Source organism: Lipotes vexillifer, unplaced genomic scaffold (genome assembly GCF_000442215.2).
Source record: "Lipotes vexillifer unplaced genomic scaffold, Lipotes_vexillifer_v1.1 scaffold120, whole genome shotgun sequence".
NCBI lineage: Eukaryota > Metazoa > Chordata > Mammalia > Artiodactyla > Lipotidae > Lipotes > Lipotes vexillifer.
In genome coordinates this window covers 438,508-459,602 of record NW_006791240.1, presented here as the reverse complement: position 1 = coordinate 459,602, position 21,095 = coordinate 438,508, and the positions used below count along the sequence as shown (strand labels likewise).

The 21,095-nt window shown below is 42.8% G+C and overlaps 1 protein-coding gene across 2 annotated transcripts; it reads right to left on the bottom strand.

Annotated features, from left to right (window-relative positions):
• Window positions 1–456: 456 nt before the first annotated feature.
• SMAD9 (SMAD family member 9) lies at window positions 457–20,865 on the bottom strand. 2 transcript variants are annotated; one of them, XM_007464236.1, is made up of 5 exons: window positions 20,401–20,865; window positions 14,848–15,105; window positions 13,714–13,935; window positions 4,483–4,739; window positions 457–669 (listed from the first exon to the last, which is right to left on the bottom strand). In XM_007464236.1, exons 1-5 carry the CDS (start codon window positions 20,810–20,812, stop codon window positions 526–528), a joined length of 1,293 nt encoding a protein of 430 aa, XP_007464298.1. In that variant the 5' UTR covers window positions 20,813–20,865; the 3' UTR covers window positions 457–525. The 2 variants fall into 2 exon arrangements, with proteins under 2 accessions (XP_007464298.1, XP_007464297.1); XM_007464235.1 differs by lacking the exon at window positions 14,848–15,105 and having other exon boundaries at window positions 526–669; window positions 20,401–20,812.
• Window positions 20,866–21,095: the final 230 nt, after the last annotated feature.

Below are 21,095 nucleotides of genomic sequence, written 5' to 3'. Positions count from 1 at the left end.
AAAATTTTTTTTTTTTTTTTTTTTTTTTTTTTTTTTTTTTTTTGGCCACTAGCACTAACAGTGAGGTTATTTCAATTTTATGGGTTTGGTAGTTTTGTTTTGTCCTAAAGTGTTATTTGCTCTAGTGCTGCTAGTACCTGATTTTTGCTATGTAAACAGTTTTAGTATTTTTCCAGATTGGCCACACAACATGCCTTACATGACATGGTAGACTAAAGCTGCCTTTATTCTACCAACACCCTTCAAATACTGTTCCTACAGTTGCCTCTCATTTGTTCTCTCCCACAAAAGAAGCTGCTGCTTATTAGAGCATAGGCACAAAAAACCTGCTTTTCTAATTGCACTGTACTGGCATCAGGTTAACTAGAAAGCACAAAACAAATGGTGATACAAAATGTGAATAGTATATATTATATGTATTTACACATGTACTTAGAAACTTCAGTTAGTTGCAAATCTGAAATGATATAAGCCACTGCCTGCAATAGCATCTATCCTATAGAAATGTGAATGAAGACAAGACTGTTAAGACACTGAAGAAATCGGATTGTGTGGAGAGCCCATTTGAGTCAGAACTTTGTCCAACCACTGCAGTGGTCCATGAAGGTGAATCTCAATCCAGCAGGGCGTGCTTGTGACATCCTGGCGATGATACTCAGCTCCCCAACCCTGAAAAGCAAAAACGGAGTGGAGTGATTGTGCCAGACTTTACAGGCAGCCTTCAGAGGCCCCAGCAGGCCTGGTGGACACAGCCCACCCAACCCGGGGCAGCTCCTGGGACCTGAGAACGTGAACTCTATGTTCCTGCAAGTACCGGACAACTTTTGCATCAACCAGATACCCTGAGTCCCCATCCATGGTTTCCTCCTGGGTTCACAACTAAATTCATGGACCTAGAGAGGGCCTGGGTTCTAGCCATGCCGGAGACCCTGGCAAATCACTTCCTCTTCCACAGCGAAAGGAGCTTGAACTCATGTTCACCCCCTTAATGCTGAAGACCCATGTTTTGTACAAGATGGTTGCTCACTACAGACCAATGACTGGATCTGAACATTGTAAAGCGAGGGCTGAGGGTGCTCTTGGTTATTCAGGATTGATGAACAAAGCTTGTTTCTCCTCTCCCCCACTGGCTCACGTCTGGCAATTTGCCATTTGTGACCATCCATAGGAGAGACAGTAAAAATAGAGATAATAAGTTTAGTCAACATCCATCACCTCACATGGCTGCAATTTTTCTTGTGATAAGAACTTGTACATTTCTTTTACACCGATCATCTGTAGTTATATTTGCTAGGGATTTATGTTTTTAAAAGTCCCTGCAATATAATAACAGTTTATTTTCTGTGAATTGTGTAGTTTTATGAATTTAAAGGTTGCATATCTGAGAAATACATCTTGCTGATCTTAGGAAAATCAGATTTCTGTGCAAGCTTATGTTACAGTGAAATAATTACGTCTGAGATATTGGCATTTCATCCTAATTTGAAAAACACAGGCCTAGAAAAAAGTAACCGCAAGTCAAATGGTTGTTCGTTAATGGCAATTTAACGCCCTCTGCTGGCTCTGAAGCATCAGAACGTTTGAAAAGATTTTCAGGTTTTTTTTTTTTTTTAACATCTTTATTGGGGTATAATTGCTTTACAATGGTGTGTTAGTTTCTGCTTTATAACAAAGTGAATCAGTTATACATATACATATGTTCCCATATCTCTTCCCTCTTCATCTCCCTCCCTCCCACCCCTCCAGGCGGTCACAAAGCACCGAGCCGGTATCCCTGTGCCATGCGGCTGCTTCCCACTGGCTATCTACCTTATGTTTGTTAGTATATATATGTCCATGTCTCTCTCTCACCCTATCACAGCTCACACTTCCCCCTCCCCATATTCTCAAGTCCGTTCTCCAGTAGGTCTGTGTCTTTATTTCTGTTTTACCCCTAGGTTCTTCATAACATTTTTTTTTCTTAAATTCCATATATATGTGTTAGCATACGGTATTTCGCTTTTTCTTTCTGACTTACTTCACTCTGTATGACAGACTCTAGGTCCATCCACCTCACTACAAATAGCTCAATTTCGTTTCTTTTTATGGCTGAGTAATATTCCATTGTATATATGTGCCACATCTTCTTTATCCATTCATCTGACGATGGGCACTTAGGTTGTTTCCATCTCCAGGCTATTGTAAATAGAGCTGCAATGAACATTTTGGTACATGACTCTTTTTGAATTTTGGTTTTCTCAGGGTATATGCCCAGTAGTGGGATTGCTGGGTCATATGGTAGTTCTATTTGTAGTTTTTTAAGGAACCTCCATACTGTTCTCCATAGTGGCTGAACCAATTCACATTCCCACCAGCAGTGCAAGAGGGTTCCCTTTTCTCCACACCCTCTCCAGCATTTATTGTTTCTAGATTTTTTGATGATGGCCATTCTGACTAGTGTGAGATGATATCTCATTGTAGTTTTGATTTGCATTTCTCTAATGATTAATGATGTTGAGCATGATTTTCAGGTATTTAATTGCCTGACCGTGTGAAAATACTTTTAAAGCTTAACAGTAAATTTGAATAAAACTGCTTTGTCACCATGAAAGAAATGGATTCAAGACGTCAGTTTTTCAATTGGAAACTCTATTCTTATTTTTTAAATAATTACTAAAATTTTATATACAATAAAGACATAATGGACTTCACTGGTGGTGCAGTGGTTAAGAATCCTCCTGCCAATGCAGGGGACACCATGGGTTCAAGCCCTGGTCTGAAAAGATCCCACATGCTGCAGAGCAACTAAGCCCATGCACCACAACTACTGAGCCTGCGCTCTAGAGCTCGCAAGCCCCAACTACTGAGCCCGCGTGCCACAACTACTGAAACCCGCGCGCCTAGAGCCCGTGCTCTGCAACAAGAGAAGCCACCGCAATGAGAAGCCTGCACACCACAACGAAGAGTAGCCCCTGCTCGCCACAACTAGAGAAAGCTCATGTGCAGCAACAAAGACCCAACACAGCCAAAAATAAATAAATAAAAAATTTTTAAAAAGTATAGAAAAACAGGACACATTTTTCAAGATAATTTTAAAGGATTAATAAATAAATTTTACTTTGAAAAAACCTGCAACAAGCCATACTTATTCCTTGGATGAATATATGACAATGGGAAAACTGCGTACATATACTCAGTTTGATAAACAAGCTCAGATTTGGAAATATTAGAATTATTTGCAAGTGCTTTGCGAGGGATGAAATAGCAGACGACTGAAAGTGAGGTCTTTAGCTTCAACGTGCAAATCCAGTTTTTTTCCTTCCCGCTAAGTAACTTTTCCTCCATTCTCCAACCTTCACATCAATTTTAATAAGATCTAATTTGATAAATTCAACAAATATTCATAAACAGAACATCTACTGCTGTCTCAGAATAAATCACAAGCCCCATAATGTTTCTATTCCAATTTGTTTATACCTTTATAAACAGCACTTAATTCATACTATCTTGTATTAGAGTCAGTTCTGTCTGTTTTGTAGCTTATTTATAAATATGACTGCTCCATTTGCCTGTATGCTTTGTAAGAGTAAGGAGAGTGTCTTATTTGATTCAGGTAAATTCACCAACATTTACTGAGTGACCATAGGTGGTCAGCAGTTTGAGGGATGGAAGAATCTCTGTAGCATTAAGTTCTATACAATTATCATTGTCACTTTATCTTATGTGTTAAAAAAAATCAGATAACTATCTTAACTTGGTTTTCCTCCAAAAGTAATATGGTTAAGAACTTTCTTAAAATTGCTAAACAAGAGATTTCATACTCATGGAGGAGCTCTTCCAAAAAACAACTGACATGTACACTGCCAAATGTAAAATAGATAGCTAGTAGGAAGCAGCCGCATAGCACAGGGAGATAGGCTCGGTGCTGTGTGACCACCTAGAGGGGTGGGATAGGGAGGGTGGGAGGGAGACTCAAGAGGGAGGGGATATGGGGATATATGTATACGTATAGCTGATTCACTTTATTGTACAGCAGAAACTAACACACCGTTGTAAGGCAATTACATTCCAATAAAGATGTTAAAAAAAAGAAGATAGCATAGCTACCTTGTTTGATCAGTTGTTAGTTAGGGGAGCAGGGATTTGATTTGAAATCTGTTTGCTTACAGAGCTCATGCTTTTCCCAGTTAAGCTGCTGATCAGGAAAGTTGTACATTGTCTGGTAAAATTTGGACTCTGTAGTTCCCCTACTCTTGCCATTACCTGTAGGTAGAATTTTGACTTCTAGGATATTGTTTGTTTTACTTTTACTGTAAAATTTATAATAAAAATTTAAATTAAATTTGTATTTACTTAAAAAAAAAAAACAATTAAAGAGAGTGCCCCCCTCCGCCCCCTGGCAAACTGCTGTCTACTTACCCTGGCTGTCTAACTGCCACATCAACCAAAGAGTGCTTTTGCTTTTATTTTTCATCTTACAATTGGGAAGCAAGCACTCCTTACCTTGACAAAACTCATCCGGATGGTGCACATCTTAGTCAACTCATAAACGACTTCAAATCCGTGATGGACAGACTGGGCAAGCAGCTGAGCGAACAGCTGGTTGTTGAAGATCTTGAGGCTGCAGCCACTGGGGATCTTGCAGACAGTGGCCGGGTGAAAGCCGTGCTGATAGTTGCAGTTCCGGCTCTGCACAAAGATGCTGCTGTCACTCACGCACTCGGCGTAGACCTCTCCCCCAACGTAGTACAGATGCACGCCTATGAGGCAAAAACAGTCTTCCAACACCAGCACCGACTTTCGCTTGGATTTATCACCCATCCCTTCTCATCCACCTCTGTAACCTCAAGAGATGTGACTATCAACTGTGAGCTTACTTTTTTTTTTTTGCGGTACACGGGCCTCTCACTGTTGTGGCCTCTCCCGTTGCGGAGCACAGCCGCTCCGTGGCATGTGGGATCTTCCCGGACCGGGGCACGAACCCGTGTCCCCTGCATCGGCAGGTGGACTCCCAACCACTGCGCCACCAGGGAAGCCCTTAATTTTAATATCACCAATCACTGATTAGTACCACACGTGCCCCAAAGGCTGACTTGCTTTAATTATCATCTATATTTTTTTCATGAGTCCATTTAAAAGTGGATTGCAACCCAGGTTTACGATCAGCACCAAGAGCACAGAAGTAGGCTCTTGTGTCCTACTCCCATCACTTGCTCAATCTCATGCTTGTTCCTTCTAAAAGGAAGATCTCATAATATTAGATGCAAAATAAATACATAATGCAGAACACATCAAAAAAAAAGAAAAGAACTAGACACAGTGCCATGGTAATACTTAGGTGCATACACTAAACCTACTTCAGAGGGAACAATAAATGAAGTTTAAATTTTATTTCACCAACAATTATAAATCCTTTTCTCTTAATAAATACCTCAAAGAGACCCATTTTATTTTAAAGCGTATCACCTACAGTCATAGGTCATAGAAACAATGCCTCTTTTTACCTACAAACAGTGAACTTTGTGCCACGTTTTCAGATAAAATATAAAAACACAATCAAAATGTAGTTTATGCTACTTTATCTCACATTCTTAGAGCTGAAAGGCAAAGCATCCTGAGAAGGCTGCTGCTCAAAGTAAATTTCAGTTGTTGCTTTCCCTCCAAATGTCTGGGTTTAAGATTCCACATAAATTTATAACAAGGGACTGGGGTTAGATGAGATGAAGATGTTCTAGTCTAGTGAGTATTAAATACTAGAACAATTGTTCCCCAACCTTTTAGCAGAAACAAAATGGTCCAGCACGAAGTGTCAACATGATTGTAAATACAATCACTGTACAGTGGCAAGGGGTTTGTAGAAATGATCCTGAATGTACTTACAGAGATAGATTTTGGATATTTTAAAAATAAAAATAAAACATTTAAAAGTAATAGAATTGACCTCCAGGGGCTCTCAGACCCTGGTGTGCGTAACTCTGCATTTAGGAAACATTTCGGACACAGCTGCAGCAATGGAGGCACTTCTGCATTATAATTCCCGCCAGCTTTATGGCTTTCTTTTCCCATCTCCTTTCCCTTAATACAGTTTTAGAGAAGAGTGGTTTTCAGTATTATGTATCCCAACCATAGACTCCAACACAGTCTGAAGAAATGGACCCAGGGTCACAATGATAAAGCACAGCTCTTGATATTCAGGCCAAGGCTCCCCTCTCAGCACCTAGATCAGAGCAGCTCCCCTCCTCTGCTCAGCCTTCCTCTCCCTTTTCTTCCTCATCTCCATCATTCTTTCCCCTGAACGGCCCAGGGTCTGACACCTCGTGGCCCTGGCTGTGAGGAGAAGGCAGAAGGACTGTCCTAATTAGCTGGGACATAGTTACTTGGCTGCAGCGACATGTTGGAGGTTAGGCAGGGGCAAATCCAAGCAGACTTCCTTTAAAAACTCCCAGGGGGAAGGCCTGCCTCTGGGGTAGCTGTGAGTTTTTTCGAAGTGAGAGCAAGCAGGTGGTAAAAGAGCCAGAACATGAGGCTGCTAAGTGTTTACTATGTCTTTGAATTGAATGACCTTCAAATATATAATCCTCCCAGAACCTAATAAGGAGAACAGATTTTTGTTTCTGACTCTGGTGTTTATTTAGGGGAGGATTTTCAGTCCTGTTAAAGTGTTATCCGCAGCCACAGACATGCTGGCAGAGCATGGAAAGCAGAGAAGAGACCGAACAAGGAGGCAGTAGTTTAGCATCCTGAGCGAGAAGAGGGGGCAGAGCCGACAGGATGCACCCGCAGAAGCCCAAGGCCGGCCTCAGTACCGGGACCGGGGGGAATTCAACCCCACTGCGAAGGAAGCTGGATTTGGGCTAGAGACAGCAGCATCGAAGGAGTCAAGTAAGCAAGGGATTTTATTTGCACCCATTTGACAGGCCAGAAGAGTGGCTTCAAACCACATGTGTGAGATGCTAGATCGCCATAGAGAACAGTGAGCAGTAAGCACCCAAAGAAGGTGCTACCTGAGACGAGAGAGAAGCCAGGCGATGGGGTCCTCGGGCAAGCTGTACCCACACCTCGGACTACCTCTCTTCTCGGGCTGCATCTTTCTTCATCTGAGTTTTCCATCTGTGTGTGCCTGCACCTACCCTTTAGGAGATTAGGGAGTCTGGAGTCCTGTGTGGTGGTTAATTAGGACTCTTTGGGCTTGACTTGGATCTGCTGAGTCAGGCTGCAGGTCTGGCATCTTCTGCAGCCTTGAATGACAGAGATGATGGAGGGGAGGCGAGGAGGACAGTGGCTCAGTTAGGCTAGTGAGTGGGTTCCAATGCTGTGGAACCCACTAACAGTCAGAGGGGGACGTCCCAAAGTGGAAGGAATATGCATGGATCCCCTCCAGAGTGGGAGTGGAGCTGAGGAAAGGATATCCCTGCAGAACGTAGATCTCATCACCCCACAGCCCAGCTCAGAGAACCCTGATGCCTCTCCACTCTGCTTGGAAAACACCCTGAACTTATGAGCACAAACTCAACACCTTCCCTGGAGTTTGTAATTGATATTCCCCTTGGCTTTGCTGCCCTCTCTTCTGCACAACCATTTTATTTTATTTTTTCCCATTAAAAAATGCACTATTTATTGAAATACAAGTGAATTATCCAACTAGTCGCTTGAAGAAGTGTAATCATACTGACTTAGAAACTCTATGATATGCAGGGTGACATTCTTTTGAGTCCAGGCCATCTAAGGTAAGATCAAGATTTCAGAGAAACCCAAAGGCAAAGGGCCTCACCAGTCTTTACTCCCCATCAAAGATGCACAACTATTTTAAAATCTGGCTGACTGTCAGGACCCTCTGGAGCTTGAAGAAAGTGCATATTTCTGAGGGTGATTAATGATGATACTTTCAGAAATTCCTTATGTAGTTAGACATATACTTAAATATATGGGAGAAAGGATACGAGGTCTGAGATTTGCTTCAAAATACTCTTGTAAAAATACTGTGATGGGACAGGGGAAAAGAATGGTACAGAATGTGACTCATTATTGAAGCTGGAGATGGTCATACGAAAATTTGTTACATGACTATTTTTGTGTAAGCTTGAAATTTTCCAAAATAAAAAAATTTTTTAATGTATGATCAAAAAATAATGTAAAAGTAAAGATTTCCAGATCTACACCGGGGCTTTGGTCCAGAGGATGGAGGTGGGCCCACCCAGGACAGTGCCTGCAGCTGTGCACTGCACAAACCCAGGGTGTGCCTTAGTCTTCCGAGAGATTTGTACAGTTATTAGAAGACTCCTCCAGCAGATGGCAGTAACTTCTCTTGAGAAATGGGTTCCTTCCAATTCACACAAAGCCACTTCTGGGCTGGTAGCAAAATCAGTCCCCTAAAGCTATACTTGAAGACTTTAAGTCTCTCTGGACAATATGATGAACAAGCAGCTTTGGTCCCAACTGACCTACACTGAATGCCCACTGTGCACTCACACACTCGGCGACTCTGCCAGGGTGGGTGAACCGTGATGCTTTCTCTCTCACCACTACTTCAGTGACCCCAGCATGCCTGGACATGCTCGATCCCACCCCATCTTCACAGGAGCAACAAAACCCACTAGAGGAAATTTATAAAATACAGAGATGCAGAGAATAAAGATCAGCCACAAATCCACAGCCCAGAAATATTCAAAGCTAATATTTGTCACATACCTTTCCGTCTTTTATGTGCACATTTTAAACAAAATTAGGATCATCCTCTATAGGATCTTTTATAACCTTTTTTCACATATTAAAATAGTGTGGGGCTTCCCTGGCGGTGCAGTGGTTGAGAGTCCACCTGCCAATGCAGGGGACACGGGTTCGAGCCCTGGTCTGGGAAGATCCCACATGCTGCGGAGCAACTAAGCCCGTGCGCCACAACTACTGAGCCTGCGCTCTAGAGCCCGCAAGCCACAACTACTGAAGCCTGCGCGCTTAGAGCCCATGCTTGGCAAGAAAGAGAAGCCACCACAATGAGAAGTCCGTGCATCACAACGAAGAGTAGCCCCCACTCGCTGCAACTAGAGAAAGCCCGCGCACAGCAAGGAAGACCCAACGCAGCCAAAAAAAATAAATTTATATATAAAAAAAAAATCACCCTGAGGTGCAGACCCTCCTTCTAAGGAACTGACAAACCAAACCCTTGCCTCAGGATAATTCCTTTCATAAAACATGGAAGCATTACTAGGATTCTACAGAACAAGCTGAGATGTGCAAGAAAATAAAGATTCATTAAAAGGTGAAAAACTAATTCCAAAAGCAATTCAGTGATTTGGAATCTATGATAATTATGTTCGGGGAAGGTCTTGGTTTGCCTCAGTAAGTTCAATCCCTGGGGCTAATGCCTCAGGAATTATAATTACCCACTCCTTCTCCCATGAGAGGAAGAACAACCAGCAGCCAGGACACACGCAGCATGTCTGCAGCTGCAAAGGAGAAACCTGCCTGTCCTACTCCAAGTGTCCTTTCACGCCAAGAACCCGGCACTGGCTCATTACTAAGGTCAGTAGCTCTGACTTCAGTCACAGCAAAAATCGTAGGTGCTCATAAATGACAGTGCTATTGATTAGGATTATATTAAGTTGTGCATTTCTAAGAAATATAATCCAACCTCAATGACCTTAAGAGCAGCACACATATGTCCATGCAGTCCATTCAAAACTGTGGTTTTCCTCATTATTTGGAAATCAGGGCCATCCTAAAAGCCACTCTAAAAAAGCAGGCACGTTTTATACTCCAGTGATCCAAATTGGCTATTCCATCACTCCCAAAACATCAGGAAATAACCTTTGCTTTATTTTGTGCAGTCACAGATAGGTATGATATGTCAGCAGTTCTTCATCTTTTTTTCTGTAAAGATCCTTATAATCCTCCGATGGAGCTCTGTGTAACTCAGTGAGGTACTCCTTTTCTAGAATATTCTTGTGGGGAAAACACAAAATCTTCTTTGATTTACAATTTTAAAGTAAAGCATTGTAAAATTTCATCACTTTAGTACTATGAAGGCCTTATTTCAAGATCTCAGCGGTGATTCTGACATATCATGCCTGCAGCATATGATAAGTATTTTCATTCCATATCGAAAGATTCAACTCCTCAAGCGCTGAACTAAGAGGGGTGCTGAGATGAAAAAGCAGCAGGGTCCCTCCCCTCCAGCAGAAGGGAGCAACTGGACCTTACAGACAGAGCCATGGGTGCAAACCCACATCACTCGTGGGACCATGGGTACGCTGCTGAATTCTCTGAGCTTCCATTGCCTCATCCATAAAATGGGACTAAGAAATCCTAACTTGTAGGGTCACAATAAAAATAATATGAGTAAGAGTCTGCCAGGGTGCCTCACACACATTAGGGAAAATCAGTGGGGGCAGCTATCAGTCATTTGAAAGGGTTCAAGTGGTCTGCCTGGTCTTCAAGGAAGAATATGGACAGACTTTATGTAGAATGCACTCTTCCAGGTTCTTTGAAGCCCTGCCTCTGACACTGAAGCAGCAGCCCCGGTTATTCTAGTGCTAACTAGCCTACGGCTATTTAAAGCACTTGGCTAGAGAGGTCAAAGCAATAGATTTGTTACTGTTGTAAGGACACAAATAAAGGCTTGGTACCAAGCCTGCTGCCTCACAGTGCATTGCATTAGATGGAAAGCAGGATGAAAGAGCACGGGTGAGTCAGCATAAACCATCACCGCCACAGAAAACAACTCAAAGTACATACACTGCTGACCGGTGGTGGCATGAACTTCCTTTAGAGGACCAGCCATCTTCCCTAACTTAAGTGGCAAGGAATACAAACGGGAAGTGACCTCAAAGCAACTGATAACTACTGAGGGGAGAAATGGCCCATAATTAACCATAATAAAAAGATTTTTTTTTGTAGATACCTTCCACCTTTGCCCCCCGCCCCCTGCCTACAGTCTCATCTCGATATAACAGCCAGGGGATCTTTCTGAAGTGAAAACTCAGATCTATAAACTCCAACTTAACTCCATCTTCCTATGTCACACAGGCAAAGTTAAAGCACTCTCCATGGCTTCTAGGCCCTGAGACCTGGTCCTGTCCCCTCTTCAATGACTTCCTCACTCCCTTGCTCACTGTTCCACTCACTCTGGCATCCCTGCTATTCCTCACTATGCCAGGCAGGCTTCAGGGCCTTTGTACCTGCTGTTTCCCTTTGCTTGGAAAGCTTTCCCCGCTGCTACCGACACTGTCGATTCCCTCTTTAGCTCTCGGCTCACCTCCTTAGGAAGCCTGCCCTGGCTACCCTCCCCATTCCCTTCCCCTCCTTTGTTTTTCTCTGTACAATTATCATTTTACTGTGTGTGTGTGTGTGTGTGTGTGTGTGTGTGCGCGCATGTGTGCGCGCGCGCGCGTGTATTATTTCTTGTTTGTCTTTCCTTAGTTGTAGGTAATCCACGAAGCCAGGGATTTTTGTTTTGTCTTGTTTGTTTCCCACTGCTGCATCCCTAGTGGCAGAACCGTCTGGCTAAGATTAAATGCTCAATAAATATTTGCAAGATGAATGCATAGCTGTGAAGTCTGTCTCTAGCAACTAGCTCCACAGGACACGTTAACTTATTCACTAACCTCAAGGTGCATTTGGCTGCAAACTTACTCAGGCTGGTGCTCCAGGAAGCCACACAGCTCAGAACCAGATAATCCACGGGGGCCCCTGAGAGAGAGTCCCCTGACCTCACAGAAACCAGTAGCTCTTGCTTTGAAATATTCCATGCCATGCTTTATGGCATGGCTTGTAGCCCCTTAAAAAAATTATCTTTTCACATTAGGACAATTCCAAAGCAGCTTTCTGAGAAAATTGTGCCTTTGCCTTGGGGACCATGTTGAGGGTGGAGTGCCCTTCCATCCAGGTGAGCATTTCCTAGGCTTGCTGGTTTTTGTAACAGGTCACCAGTCCTGGCTCTTGCTCCTATGTTTTTTTTTTTTAACCCTGTGGATTATCTCTCAGTTACTAACATGACACCAACCCTCCACATCTGTCCATCCACATCAGTAGCACCTTGAACAAACTACTTGCAGAAAGTTTCCCAGAAGGTATTTAACAGTCCGTGCATATTTTAATTCTATTTTTAGATCAAGTGGCATAAGTAGAAGTCTAATATGCAGACCAATCTGTAAAGCCCTTTAGCAAACAGCTCTACAACATTACATTTTAACGTTCTACCTTTAGATTTCACCTGAAGATTCTTATAAAAATCATTTAAAAGTAAAACCATACCTGAGATATTTAAGATTTCAGTCAAAATATTACTTCCTTTGAGGAATGACTATGTTTCCTCCTTTGGGATAAAAGTTACATTACAGATTAAGTTTCCTTTTTCTGACCTCCAGAGGAAAAGTTTAATCACAATCACAATGGTTACAATTACAATGGTAACTCTTGGAGATGACATACCTGTATTCTTCTCTCCCACTCACCCCCAGCTCCTGATTTTCTATTTTTCATTTATCATTTCACTGTAAAGGTTTCTTGTAAGCCACCTCAAAGCTACTATGGAAAGATACAGGATAAAATAAACAGAAAGTAACTTTTGCCATTAAGAGTCAACATCAGTGAAGGAACTCAGCCTGTCTCTAGTCAATGGTCTGTAGGTTTACAACAGGAGACATTTAGGAGGTACGTTAGGAAGAATACAGGAAGCATCATAAGTGAAATAATGAATCTCCCCTGGAAATGTGAAATAAAAGGCTCGTGGCTACTTCCCAAGGTGGTATAAGTGCTAGATGGGGAGAGAAAAGATCAAATGACTCTGAGGGTTCTTTACAACTGTGATTCCAGAGTAGAATACTAGACAATCAGGCACCATTCAGACACTGCCAACTATTCGAATAGAAAAGAAAAGAACTCAAAATCCTCAACGAGGCCTCATGCTCAGCTGGGATTGATCATGCCAATGAGACAGGCTCCAAAAGCATCACAGCCAGACCCCAGTGAGGCCTGTGCTTATTCGGCTGTTGTAACAATGCCTGGACACAAGAGAACCCCAATCACCTACCAAAGGCTTCCTGACATTAATAAGTCAACGATTTTTTTTTTTAAACTGCCTAGCTTCTCAGTCTCTAAAGGTCACTTCACCTGATATAAATAATCATCCAGCCAGAACTCCTCTTCTCCAGAAGTTATCCTATTTAGCATTTCAGGCAATTCAAAAATAATTCATAATACTTCTCTTCAATAATATCATCCTGGGACTTTCCTGGTGGTCCAGTGGTAAAGAATCTGCCTTCCAATGCAGGGGATGCAGGTTCGATCCCTGGTCAGGGAACTAAGATCCCACATGCCGTGGAGCAACTAAGCCTGCGTGCCACAACTACAGAGCCCACGTGCCCTGGAGCCTTCATGCCACAATTAGAGAGAAAAAACCCGCATGCCACGGCTAGAGAGAAGCCACCACGCCGACGCGTGCCAAATAAATAAATGAATAAAAATAATAATTTCATCCTGTTTTCATATTTATCATCTTGTTCGTCTTCCTAATACCCACCCTACGCCACCCCCCAGAAGATGCTGTGCCGACCTCAGAGGTACAGACACTAAAGTTACAAAACCTCCCATGCTTTTCCCAACAATATCCACAGAACGGTCTCCCAGATTCTAGCCCTGGGATCATCCCACTAGGTCACGCAGCCAATCTATGGCTTGTTTCTATTTCCACGTTTTAGCTCAGAAGAATATAGGAAGGAACTACATATTTGCTTTTACCCTTTCCTATGTGTCTTCTGGTATTTTCTATTGTTGAGTTTCTGTTTACATTAGAAAGAAGTCCGAGACAGAATCTGTTCCTGTTATTTGAAGGGTCTGTGAATCCATCAATAAGCACACTTCGGGAGGAAGCCTGGAACGTCTCCCCAACACGGTTGTTCAGTTCATAGTAGGCGACTGAGCACCAGTGCTGCGGCTCCTCGTAGCAAACCGGCCGAAAATCTGAAAGAAAACGGACCAGACAGGACATCACTACCGCCACGCTCGTGCCTCCCAGCTCACGACTCGACCAGGAAACTGCGGTTACCACTGTTCACCAGAAAGTCGGCTGCAAGACCCAGGAGGCTGCTGTGTGATCTTTACAAACCTGCCTCTTTCACGGAAGCTGTTGGCAGGTAGCTCATCTGGTCCACGTACCTGTGCACAGGGGCCACCGTCCTTGTGATTCTCCCATGGTTGGAGGCTTTGTAAACATGTTTACTAGAATTGAGGGGCCAGGCAACAGCGATATGAGTGGATCCATATAAACTTCATCCCCCCGAAAGGAAACACAGCTAAAAAAAGCTTACCAGGGACTAGAGGAAGAGGTAATAGGGACCTACTGCTTAACAGCCACAGAGTTTCTGTTTGGGGTGATGAAAAAATTTTGGAAATAGATCGTGGTGATGGTTGCACAACAGTGTGAATGTACTTAATGCCACTGGATTGTACAGGGATAAACTGGAAGATTGGGATTGACATATACACACTACTATATATAAAATAGGTAACTAATAGGGACCTCCTGTATAGCACAGGGAATGCTACTCCATACTCTGTAATGGCTTATATGGGAAAAGAATCTAAAAAAAGAGTGGATATATGTACATGTATAACTGATTCACTTTGCTGTACACCTGAAACACAACACTGTAAATCAATTATACCCCAATAAAAATTTTTTTAAAAAAGAAAGAAATTGATAACTGCTCCAAAATGGGTAGAGTCCTGATCAGGTTAGAGGGTGGGCAGGGTCCAACGGCCCGCAGGAAACTGCTGTGTGAACTGCAAGTGGGAGCGCTGGTATTTACGATGGCCCCGCCTACACAACCGTGTAGGGTACTCGTATCCCGGGAGGCCGCGGCTTTCACTGACCTGAGTGCTGGAAGGGGCTCTCCGGCTCGGAAGGGCTTCCCGGGGAGTGAGGGTAGCCGGCTGTGCACGGGGACTGCGGGAACGGCGGCCCGGGCGACGGAGGGAAGGCCGGGCACGGAGGCTGCTGGAAGGAGTCGGGGTAGGTGGCGTTGTGCGGCATGAGCGGCTCGCTGTGCAGGGACGCGCTGCGGAACTTGGCCAGGAGGCTCAGCTGAGGGTTGTACTCGCTGTGTCTGGGCACGAGCACGGGAGGCAGAACTAGGGGGAGGAAGGAACCGGTGCGTTAGAACCTCGGCTCATCCGCCCAAAGGAGAGTGGACGCGGGCTGCTTTTCGTCTGTCCATTTTTGGGTGATAAACTCCTGTTTTTCCTTTGGGAACCACCTGTCCACCATTCTGTGTGCTCATCGTGACATTGTCCACGAAGGTCCCATCTCCTCCTCAAAAGAGAGCTTGGGAATCAAGCTGAAGCAATGGTTTCTCTCCTCGCAGCCAATTAACGAAAAGTTTAGCAGAGAATCGTTCTGATGTCAGCGCTCTAAAAATTGCCTACTCATTCCCATCGCAGAAATGACCAGAGCTGCCCTATTACCTGGCCTTCTGGAGACCTGACTGTTCACTGCTTCCTTTGATTCTGCCAATAAAGTGGTTTCTTGTTTGTTTGTTTGTTTGTTTAGTGCAAAATCGGTTTCTATTGCTCACAATGAAACCCCAAGTCATGCCCAGAATACTTTTACTTCAGAAACCACAGTGAATTACTTAGATGACCAGCCTAAATTTTTAGGCTCCATACGGCTGCTTAAGTAAAAACATTCTACTTGCCTTTAGCAGAAAGGCTTAAAGGTAACTAAAAGTTATAAAGTAAAAGATAAACAGTGAGTAGTAACAAAAGTGAATAAGTAGAAGATAAGCAGTAATAGAGAAGTTATAGATAAAGTCTGTTCATTTTAGTATGTTTCCTTCTGGGTTCCATACTTTAAAAAGAACAATTCGCTCCTGATTCTATACAAAAACAGGAACAGATGCAATTCTCAAGGGCAAGCATTGTCCAGGCATTCCTAGCTCCTACTGACTTCTAAAGTGTCCCAAGGCTTGGCAGAAAGAAGCTATTCCACTAAGTATTGTTGAGGGGTGACCTGGCACCAACATAAGTTCCAGAAAGAGAAGCAGGGAAAACAGAGGGATGAAGTGATCAAAGAAATAATAGGCAAATATGTCTCGGAACTAAAGAAGGATCTATGTCATCAGATTGAAAAGAGCCACAGAGTATACAGCCTAATTAATGAAAAAAGATCCAGACCTAGTCATACCATCTTGAATTTCAAACATCTAAGGACGAACTGAATATTCTAAAAGCTCCCAGAAGATCACCTCAAAGTCACCGACAAGGACATGAGAAACTGACTTATTACTTCCCATCACGGATGCTGGACAAGTAGAAGGCAATGGATCAATGCTCTTCTAAGGGGGAATAATTCTTACCCCCAAATCCCACAATGGAAACTAATACAATAGCCAAAAGAATAATATAATTAATATTATATTAACTTATATAATAATATAATAGAAACCAAAATATAGGTTGAGAAGAGGAAGAAAGGAAAAAGGTAATATAAATTAGCTAAATCTTCATCTTTTATGTTAGAGTCAATGAAATTAGCTAAAAGTGATAAATTTGGAAACATGTATATTATCTAGAGTTATCTTCATATTTTTTAGTAATAATGGAGAGAACTAACAAAAGAACCAAGCAAGAATGATTAAAAGAACTTGCTTCTGGAAATGGCTGAGGTAGCACTTGTTTCAAATCACACTATGGATTTGTTATCACATGCAAGTATCAATAAAAACTTTCATAGAAAGTAAATGTTTTGGAGTAAACAGACAACAATTACAATACAATAACAATAACATCCATCACGAAGTCCACCATTTACCTACTATCATACATTTATCTCTTCTTAACAAGCAATAATTTTCAGTTCTACAGGTAGAATATAAACTCCAACAGGTAGATGAAAAGTTTTAAGTGAAACCACTACAGATATGAGGGTGGCAGAGAAACAATGATTTCTTCCTCCTTCAAAAGCCAGTATTTGTATATGCCTTATGACATGATAGAACAAATACTCAACATCACCGTGCAAAAATGACCTGGATGATAAGCCATTCAATTTCCTTTTATGTAATCCATGAATATACAGGCATACAAAAATGCCTTGCCTCATGAATACTCTGAAAGTGAGGGGCTGACACAGTAAATGACGTATGACTTTTTTTCCAGTGATGCTTCTTGATCACAGTGTTAACAAAGATCAAATAAACACTCATTTTTCTTTTTTGGATGAAGAATTCAGATACTCTGTGACTTCAGTTCTAATGTAAGATATCTACAGTGTATTCTTAACATTGATAAACAGACTCCCTCATATCTGAATGCAGAGACTTTCACTCCACCGTGGCCTGCAGATCTGAGGCACCAAAAGAAAAGGATGCATTTTTCTTTATTGAGGCAAATATCTTGATAATGTATTTCTATCATCTGGGTAAAACCAAAGGCAGTGAAGATTTGTAATGAAAACTGATGGTATCATCCTGGTTGTAATTCAGCCTGACAAGCTCAGTTTACCTTAGGTTTGCACTGATCATATTTGTAAATACTTTCACTCAAAACACAGCTGTCTTAGCCCCTTAGGGCTGCTATAGCAGGTATACCATAGACTGGGAAGCGTATAAACAACAGAAATTTATTTCTCACAGTTTCAGAGGCTGGGCAGTCCAAGATAGGGGTACAGCCTGGTCAGGTTCTGGGGAGAGCCCTCTTCTGGGTTGCAGGCTGGCTTCTTCTCACTGTGTCCTCACACGGTAGGAAAGGAATGGTGTCTCTCTGGGGCCTATTTTATGAGGACACTAATCCCACTCATGGGGGTCTAGCCTCATGACCTAGTCATCTAAAGGCCCTGCCTCTTAATACTATCACCTTGGGCATGAGGTTCTCAACATATGAATTTTGGGGGGACACAGACATTCAATCTATAGTAATAGCTATTTCTAATTACTCAATTCTATTTCTGCATCACAACTGCTGCTTGCAAATATGACCTAGTGAGCTTACAGACACTGGTCTCAATGTGATGCCACCTTTTAAATACCACACTATCTAAGCATTACCCTGGGGTCAGATAATGGAAGGAGTTACTGCGTATAAGGAACTGCAGAGCAAAGCTGAGAAAAGCTTTTGTATCTTTTTCAAAAGTCATGTGGTTCTGATAGAGTGTGGGCATTTTACAGGGAGGAGACATTATACTCCTGAAATAACCTCCAGTTGCATGAAGAAAAATCATTATGGGCCATGAAAACATTTTTGCACGGCTTCTACCAGACGCAAGCCACACAAAGTGAGGTCTGAGGACTGGTGAGACTTTAACAGCTGCTGGGTACCAGTCCGTGGAAATACAAGTACTGAAACTGAGAGTCTGTGTTTAGAAACGTTAATGGCCACTTGACAGAGTAATTTTATACCTGTTGAAATGAATATTAAAAAATATTGAGCTTGTATTTTGTAAGTCTTTCAAAAGTTTCATCTGCCTAGTAATTCATCTGTATTGTAAAAACTGATATTTGAGGGATTGGAAATTTTTTAAAAAACTGGTCCTTCACTACAGATAGTTTGAAAAGCACTAAAATTGATTATTTAAGTGGTTGTGTGAGTGTAAAGAAGATCAGAATTCAGCCTTCAAGATTCCTAAAACGGGTGGGGTCAAAAGATGAGAGATTTCAAAGGCAGAACTTCAGCTTTATGATAATCAGGGACCCAGCAAAGCTGGTGCACAGTAGCATCTTCACTGTTCTCAAAATACTGACTTTAAGCACGGCCAGAAAGGTAGATGTAAAATATGCCTTTTTCTATTAAAAGATCAAAGTTAGGAATTAAAAAAAAAAAAGGTATAGCTTAAACATTACCTTAAAATCAATACAATCTTTGCCCATCTTTCATTTTGGAAACTCAAACCTAAAATATGATGATATGAAATCTACCTGCCATATGTAAAAACATTCACACTATCATTCCTGAAAGAACCTCACATAATATGAAAAATGAAAACATGAAATAATCCTTTAAAATTAGGGTTTCAGGTGTTCAAAAGGAAAGCCAGATACATTTTACAAGATACTTCTTACAAGACACATTTTATAACTACATTACTCAGGAAGAGAAAAATGATTTCTTGATAAATATTTTTCATGCAATGTATTCTGAATGCTTAATATAATTCAAATCTTAGAAACAAAAGAGAAATCAAGTCATTTCTGTCATAAACTCATTGACGAGATTTTTTTAAAGTAGGCAAAGATAGCTCAGAGAGAAGCAGGAAAGAAGAGGAGAAAGCAAAGACCTACAAGATCTAGGGGAAAGCACATCACATTCACCAGGAATGTGGGCCTTTCTCATCACAGTCTCACCCTGTATCTGGGGTGATGTGACCATGAGAAGCAGCCACGTTCAGGCAGGTGACTTCCTTGACAACAGTTTAACAGCATGATAGTGGGATTTGGGAGCTGAAAGGTCACCTCTTTAAGACTGCTATAGGCTGGGCATGACTTAGCCAGGATGGCTGCCAGGTTAACTGAACCTGGGAGGGGGCCAGGAGGCAGGCTGGACTCCCCCCACTACCTGCCATCCTACCTAGAACTGCCTCGTAATGGACATGGGCCAGTTTCCAGAGTGCATGTGCCAGCGTTTTGGTCTCCTGGAATGGGGCAGATGGCCAGTCAGGGAGAGGAAGCTCCCACAAAAACTGCATCCATCAAGCCATAGGAACACTCGATCCAAAGAGAAATGTAGCCAAATTGTTACAGCCAGTGTGAAGGAATGAAGAGGAACACCAGACTTCTCCAAAAGGGTGTGTGGGTGTGTGTGTGTGTGTGTGTGTGTGTGTGTGTGTGTGTGTGTGTGTGTGTGTGTGTGTGTGTGTGTGTGTGAAATATAGGTACACACGCACATGTGTGTGAAGAGTTTTAGGAACAACACCTTCCTATATTTAAAGCCATATTTAAGAACAGCCACCAATCTCCCCTAACTGCCACTATGTTCAGTCTTGGAAGGATTTCCAGCAACTCTTTCACTGGCTGTTTTCAGACCCAGGTAGGAGATATCGCCACTTACTTGAGCTTGGGGAAAGTGCAGCCTGTTTAGCTCAGCACAGTTGAGTGCAGGAAAGGGGGATGGGGAGGAGGATGTTTATTTTCTTCCAGTTGATCATGTCGAGGACATATTAAGAGCTTTCAAGAACTGGATGATGACTCCAAAATGCATCAAAATAAAACTGCATTTTTCAAAATCACACAAAGCTTACACGTATACTGAAATGAAAATATCTTCTGTCTAGATTGTTCTGACTACAAAATTTGGATCATTTCCTGCAAATCGAATCTCCCTCTCTTCTCTCCCTCTCTCGCGGGAAGGGGGGTCCTTCTCCTGCCAGTGCCCCATGTTCTCCACCAACTGAGACACACCTCTTACCTCTTACAATGAACCATGAAGGAAACCCACCTGGCGTCTCCACACGGCGGTAGTGGTAGGGGTTAATGCACACCTCTTTCTGCTTGGAGCCAAATGGGAACTCACAGCACTCCAGTGGCTTCAATTCATGGTGAGACTGGAGATCGGGCCAACGCCACACTCGGCAGTAAATGACGTGGGGCAAACCCTTGCGGTGGGACACCTGCAGCCGCCCGTCCAGGGAGCGGGGAATCGTCACACACTTGCTGGGTTGCCCTGGGCAGCTGAGCGCCCTCTCCAGCTCATCCATGGCTCCTTTCTTCTTCTTTAACTTCTTCACTAATGAGTCTACCGCCTTCTCCGCCCACTTTTCCTCTTCATCTCCTTGCTTCCAGCCAAGCAGTCTCTTCACTGCTGGGCTGGTGAAGGAGAAGAGGGAGCTGATGGGGGTGCTGGAGTGCATAAGGGAGGGACCACAGGCGTCCAGTGCAAACAGGAGCTGGACCCAAGGCCCTTCACTGCCTGCAGGGCCCGAGTGAAGTGAGCAAGGATGCCTCCCAGGATGTCATAGGTACCAACTCTCCAGGGACGTCATAGGTCTTCCCTTTCTTCTGGAAGTAACTGTGACCAATGCGGGCTGCAAAGGGGGTTGACTTTCTCCTAAGCCCTGGGATGGGCTGGCCAACTCTGAAAAACACAAAGTAAGACTTCAGTGAACTTAATCAGGATAATTTTCAGAAAAGGTT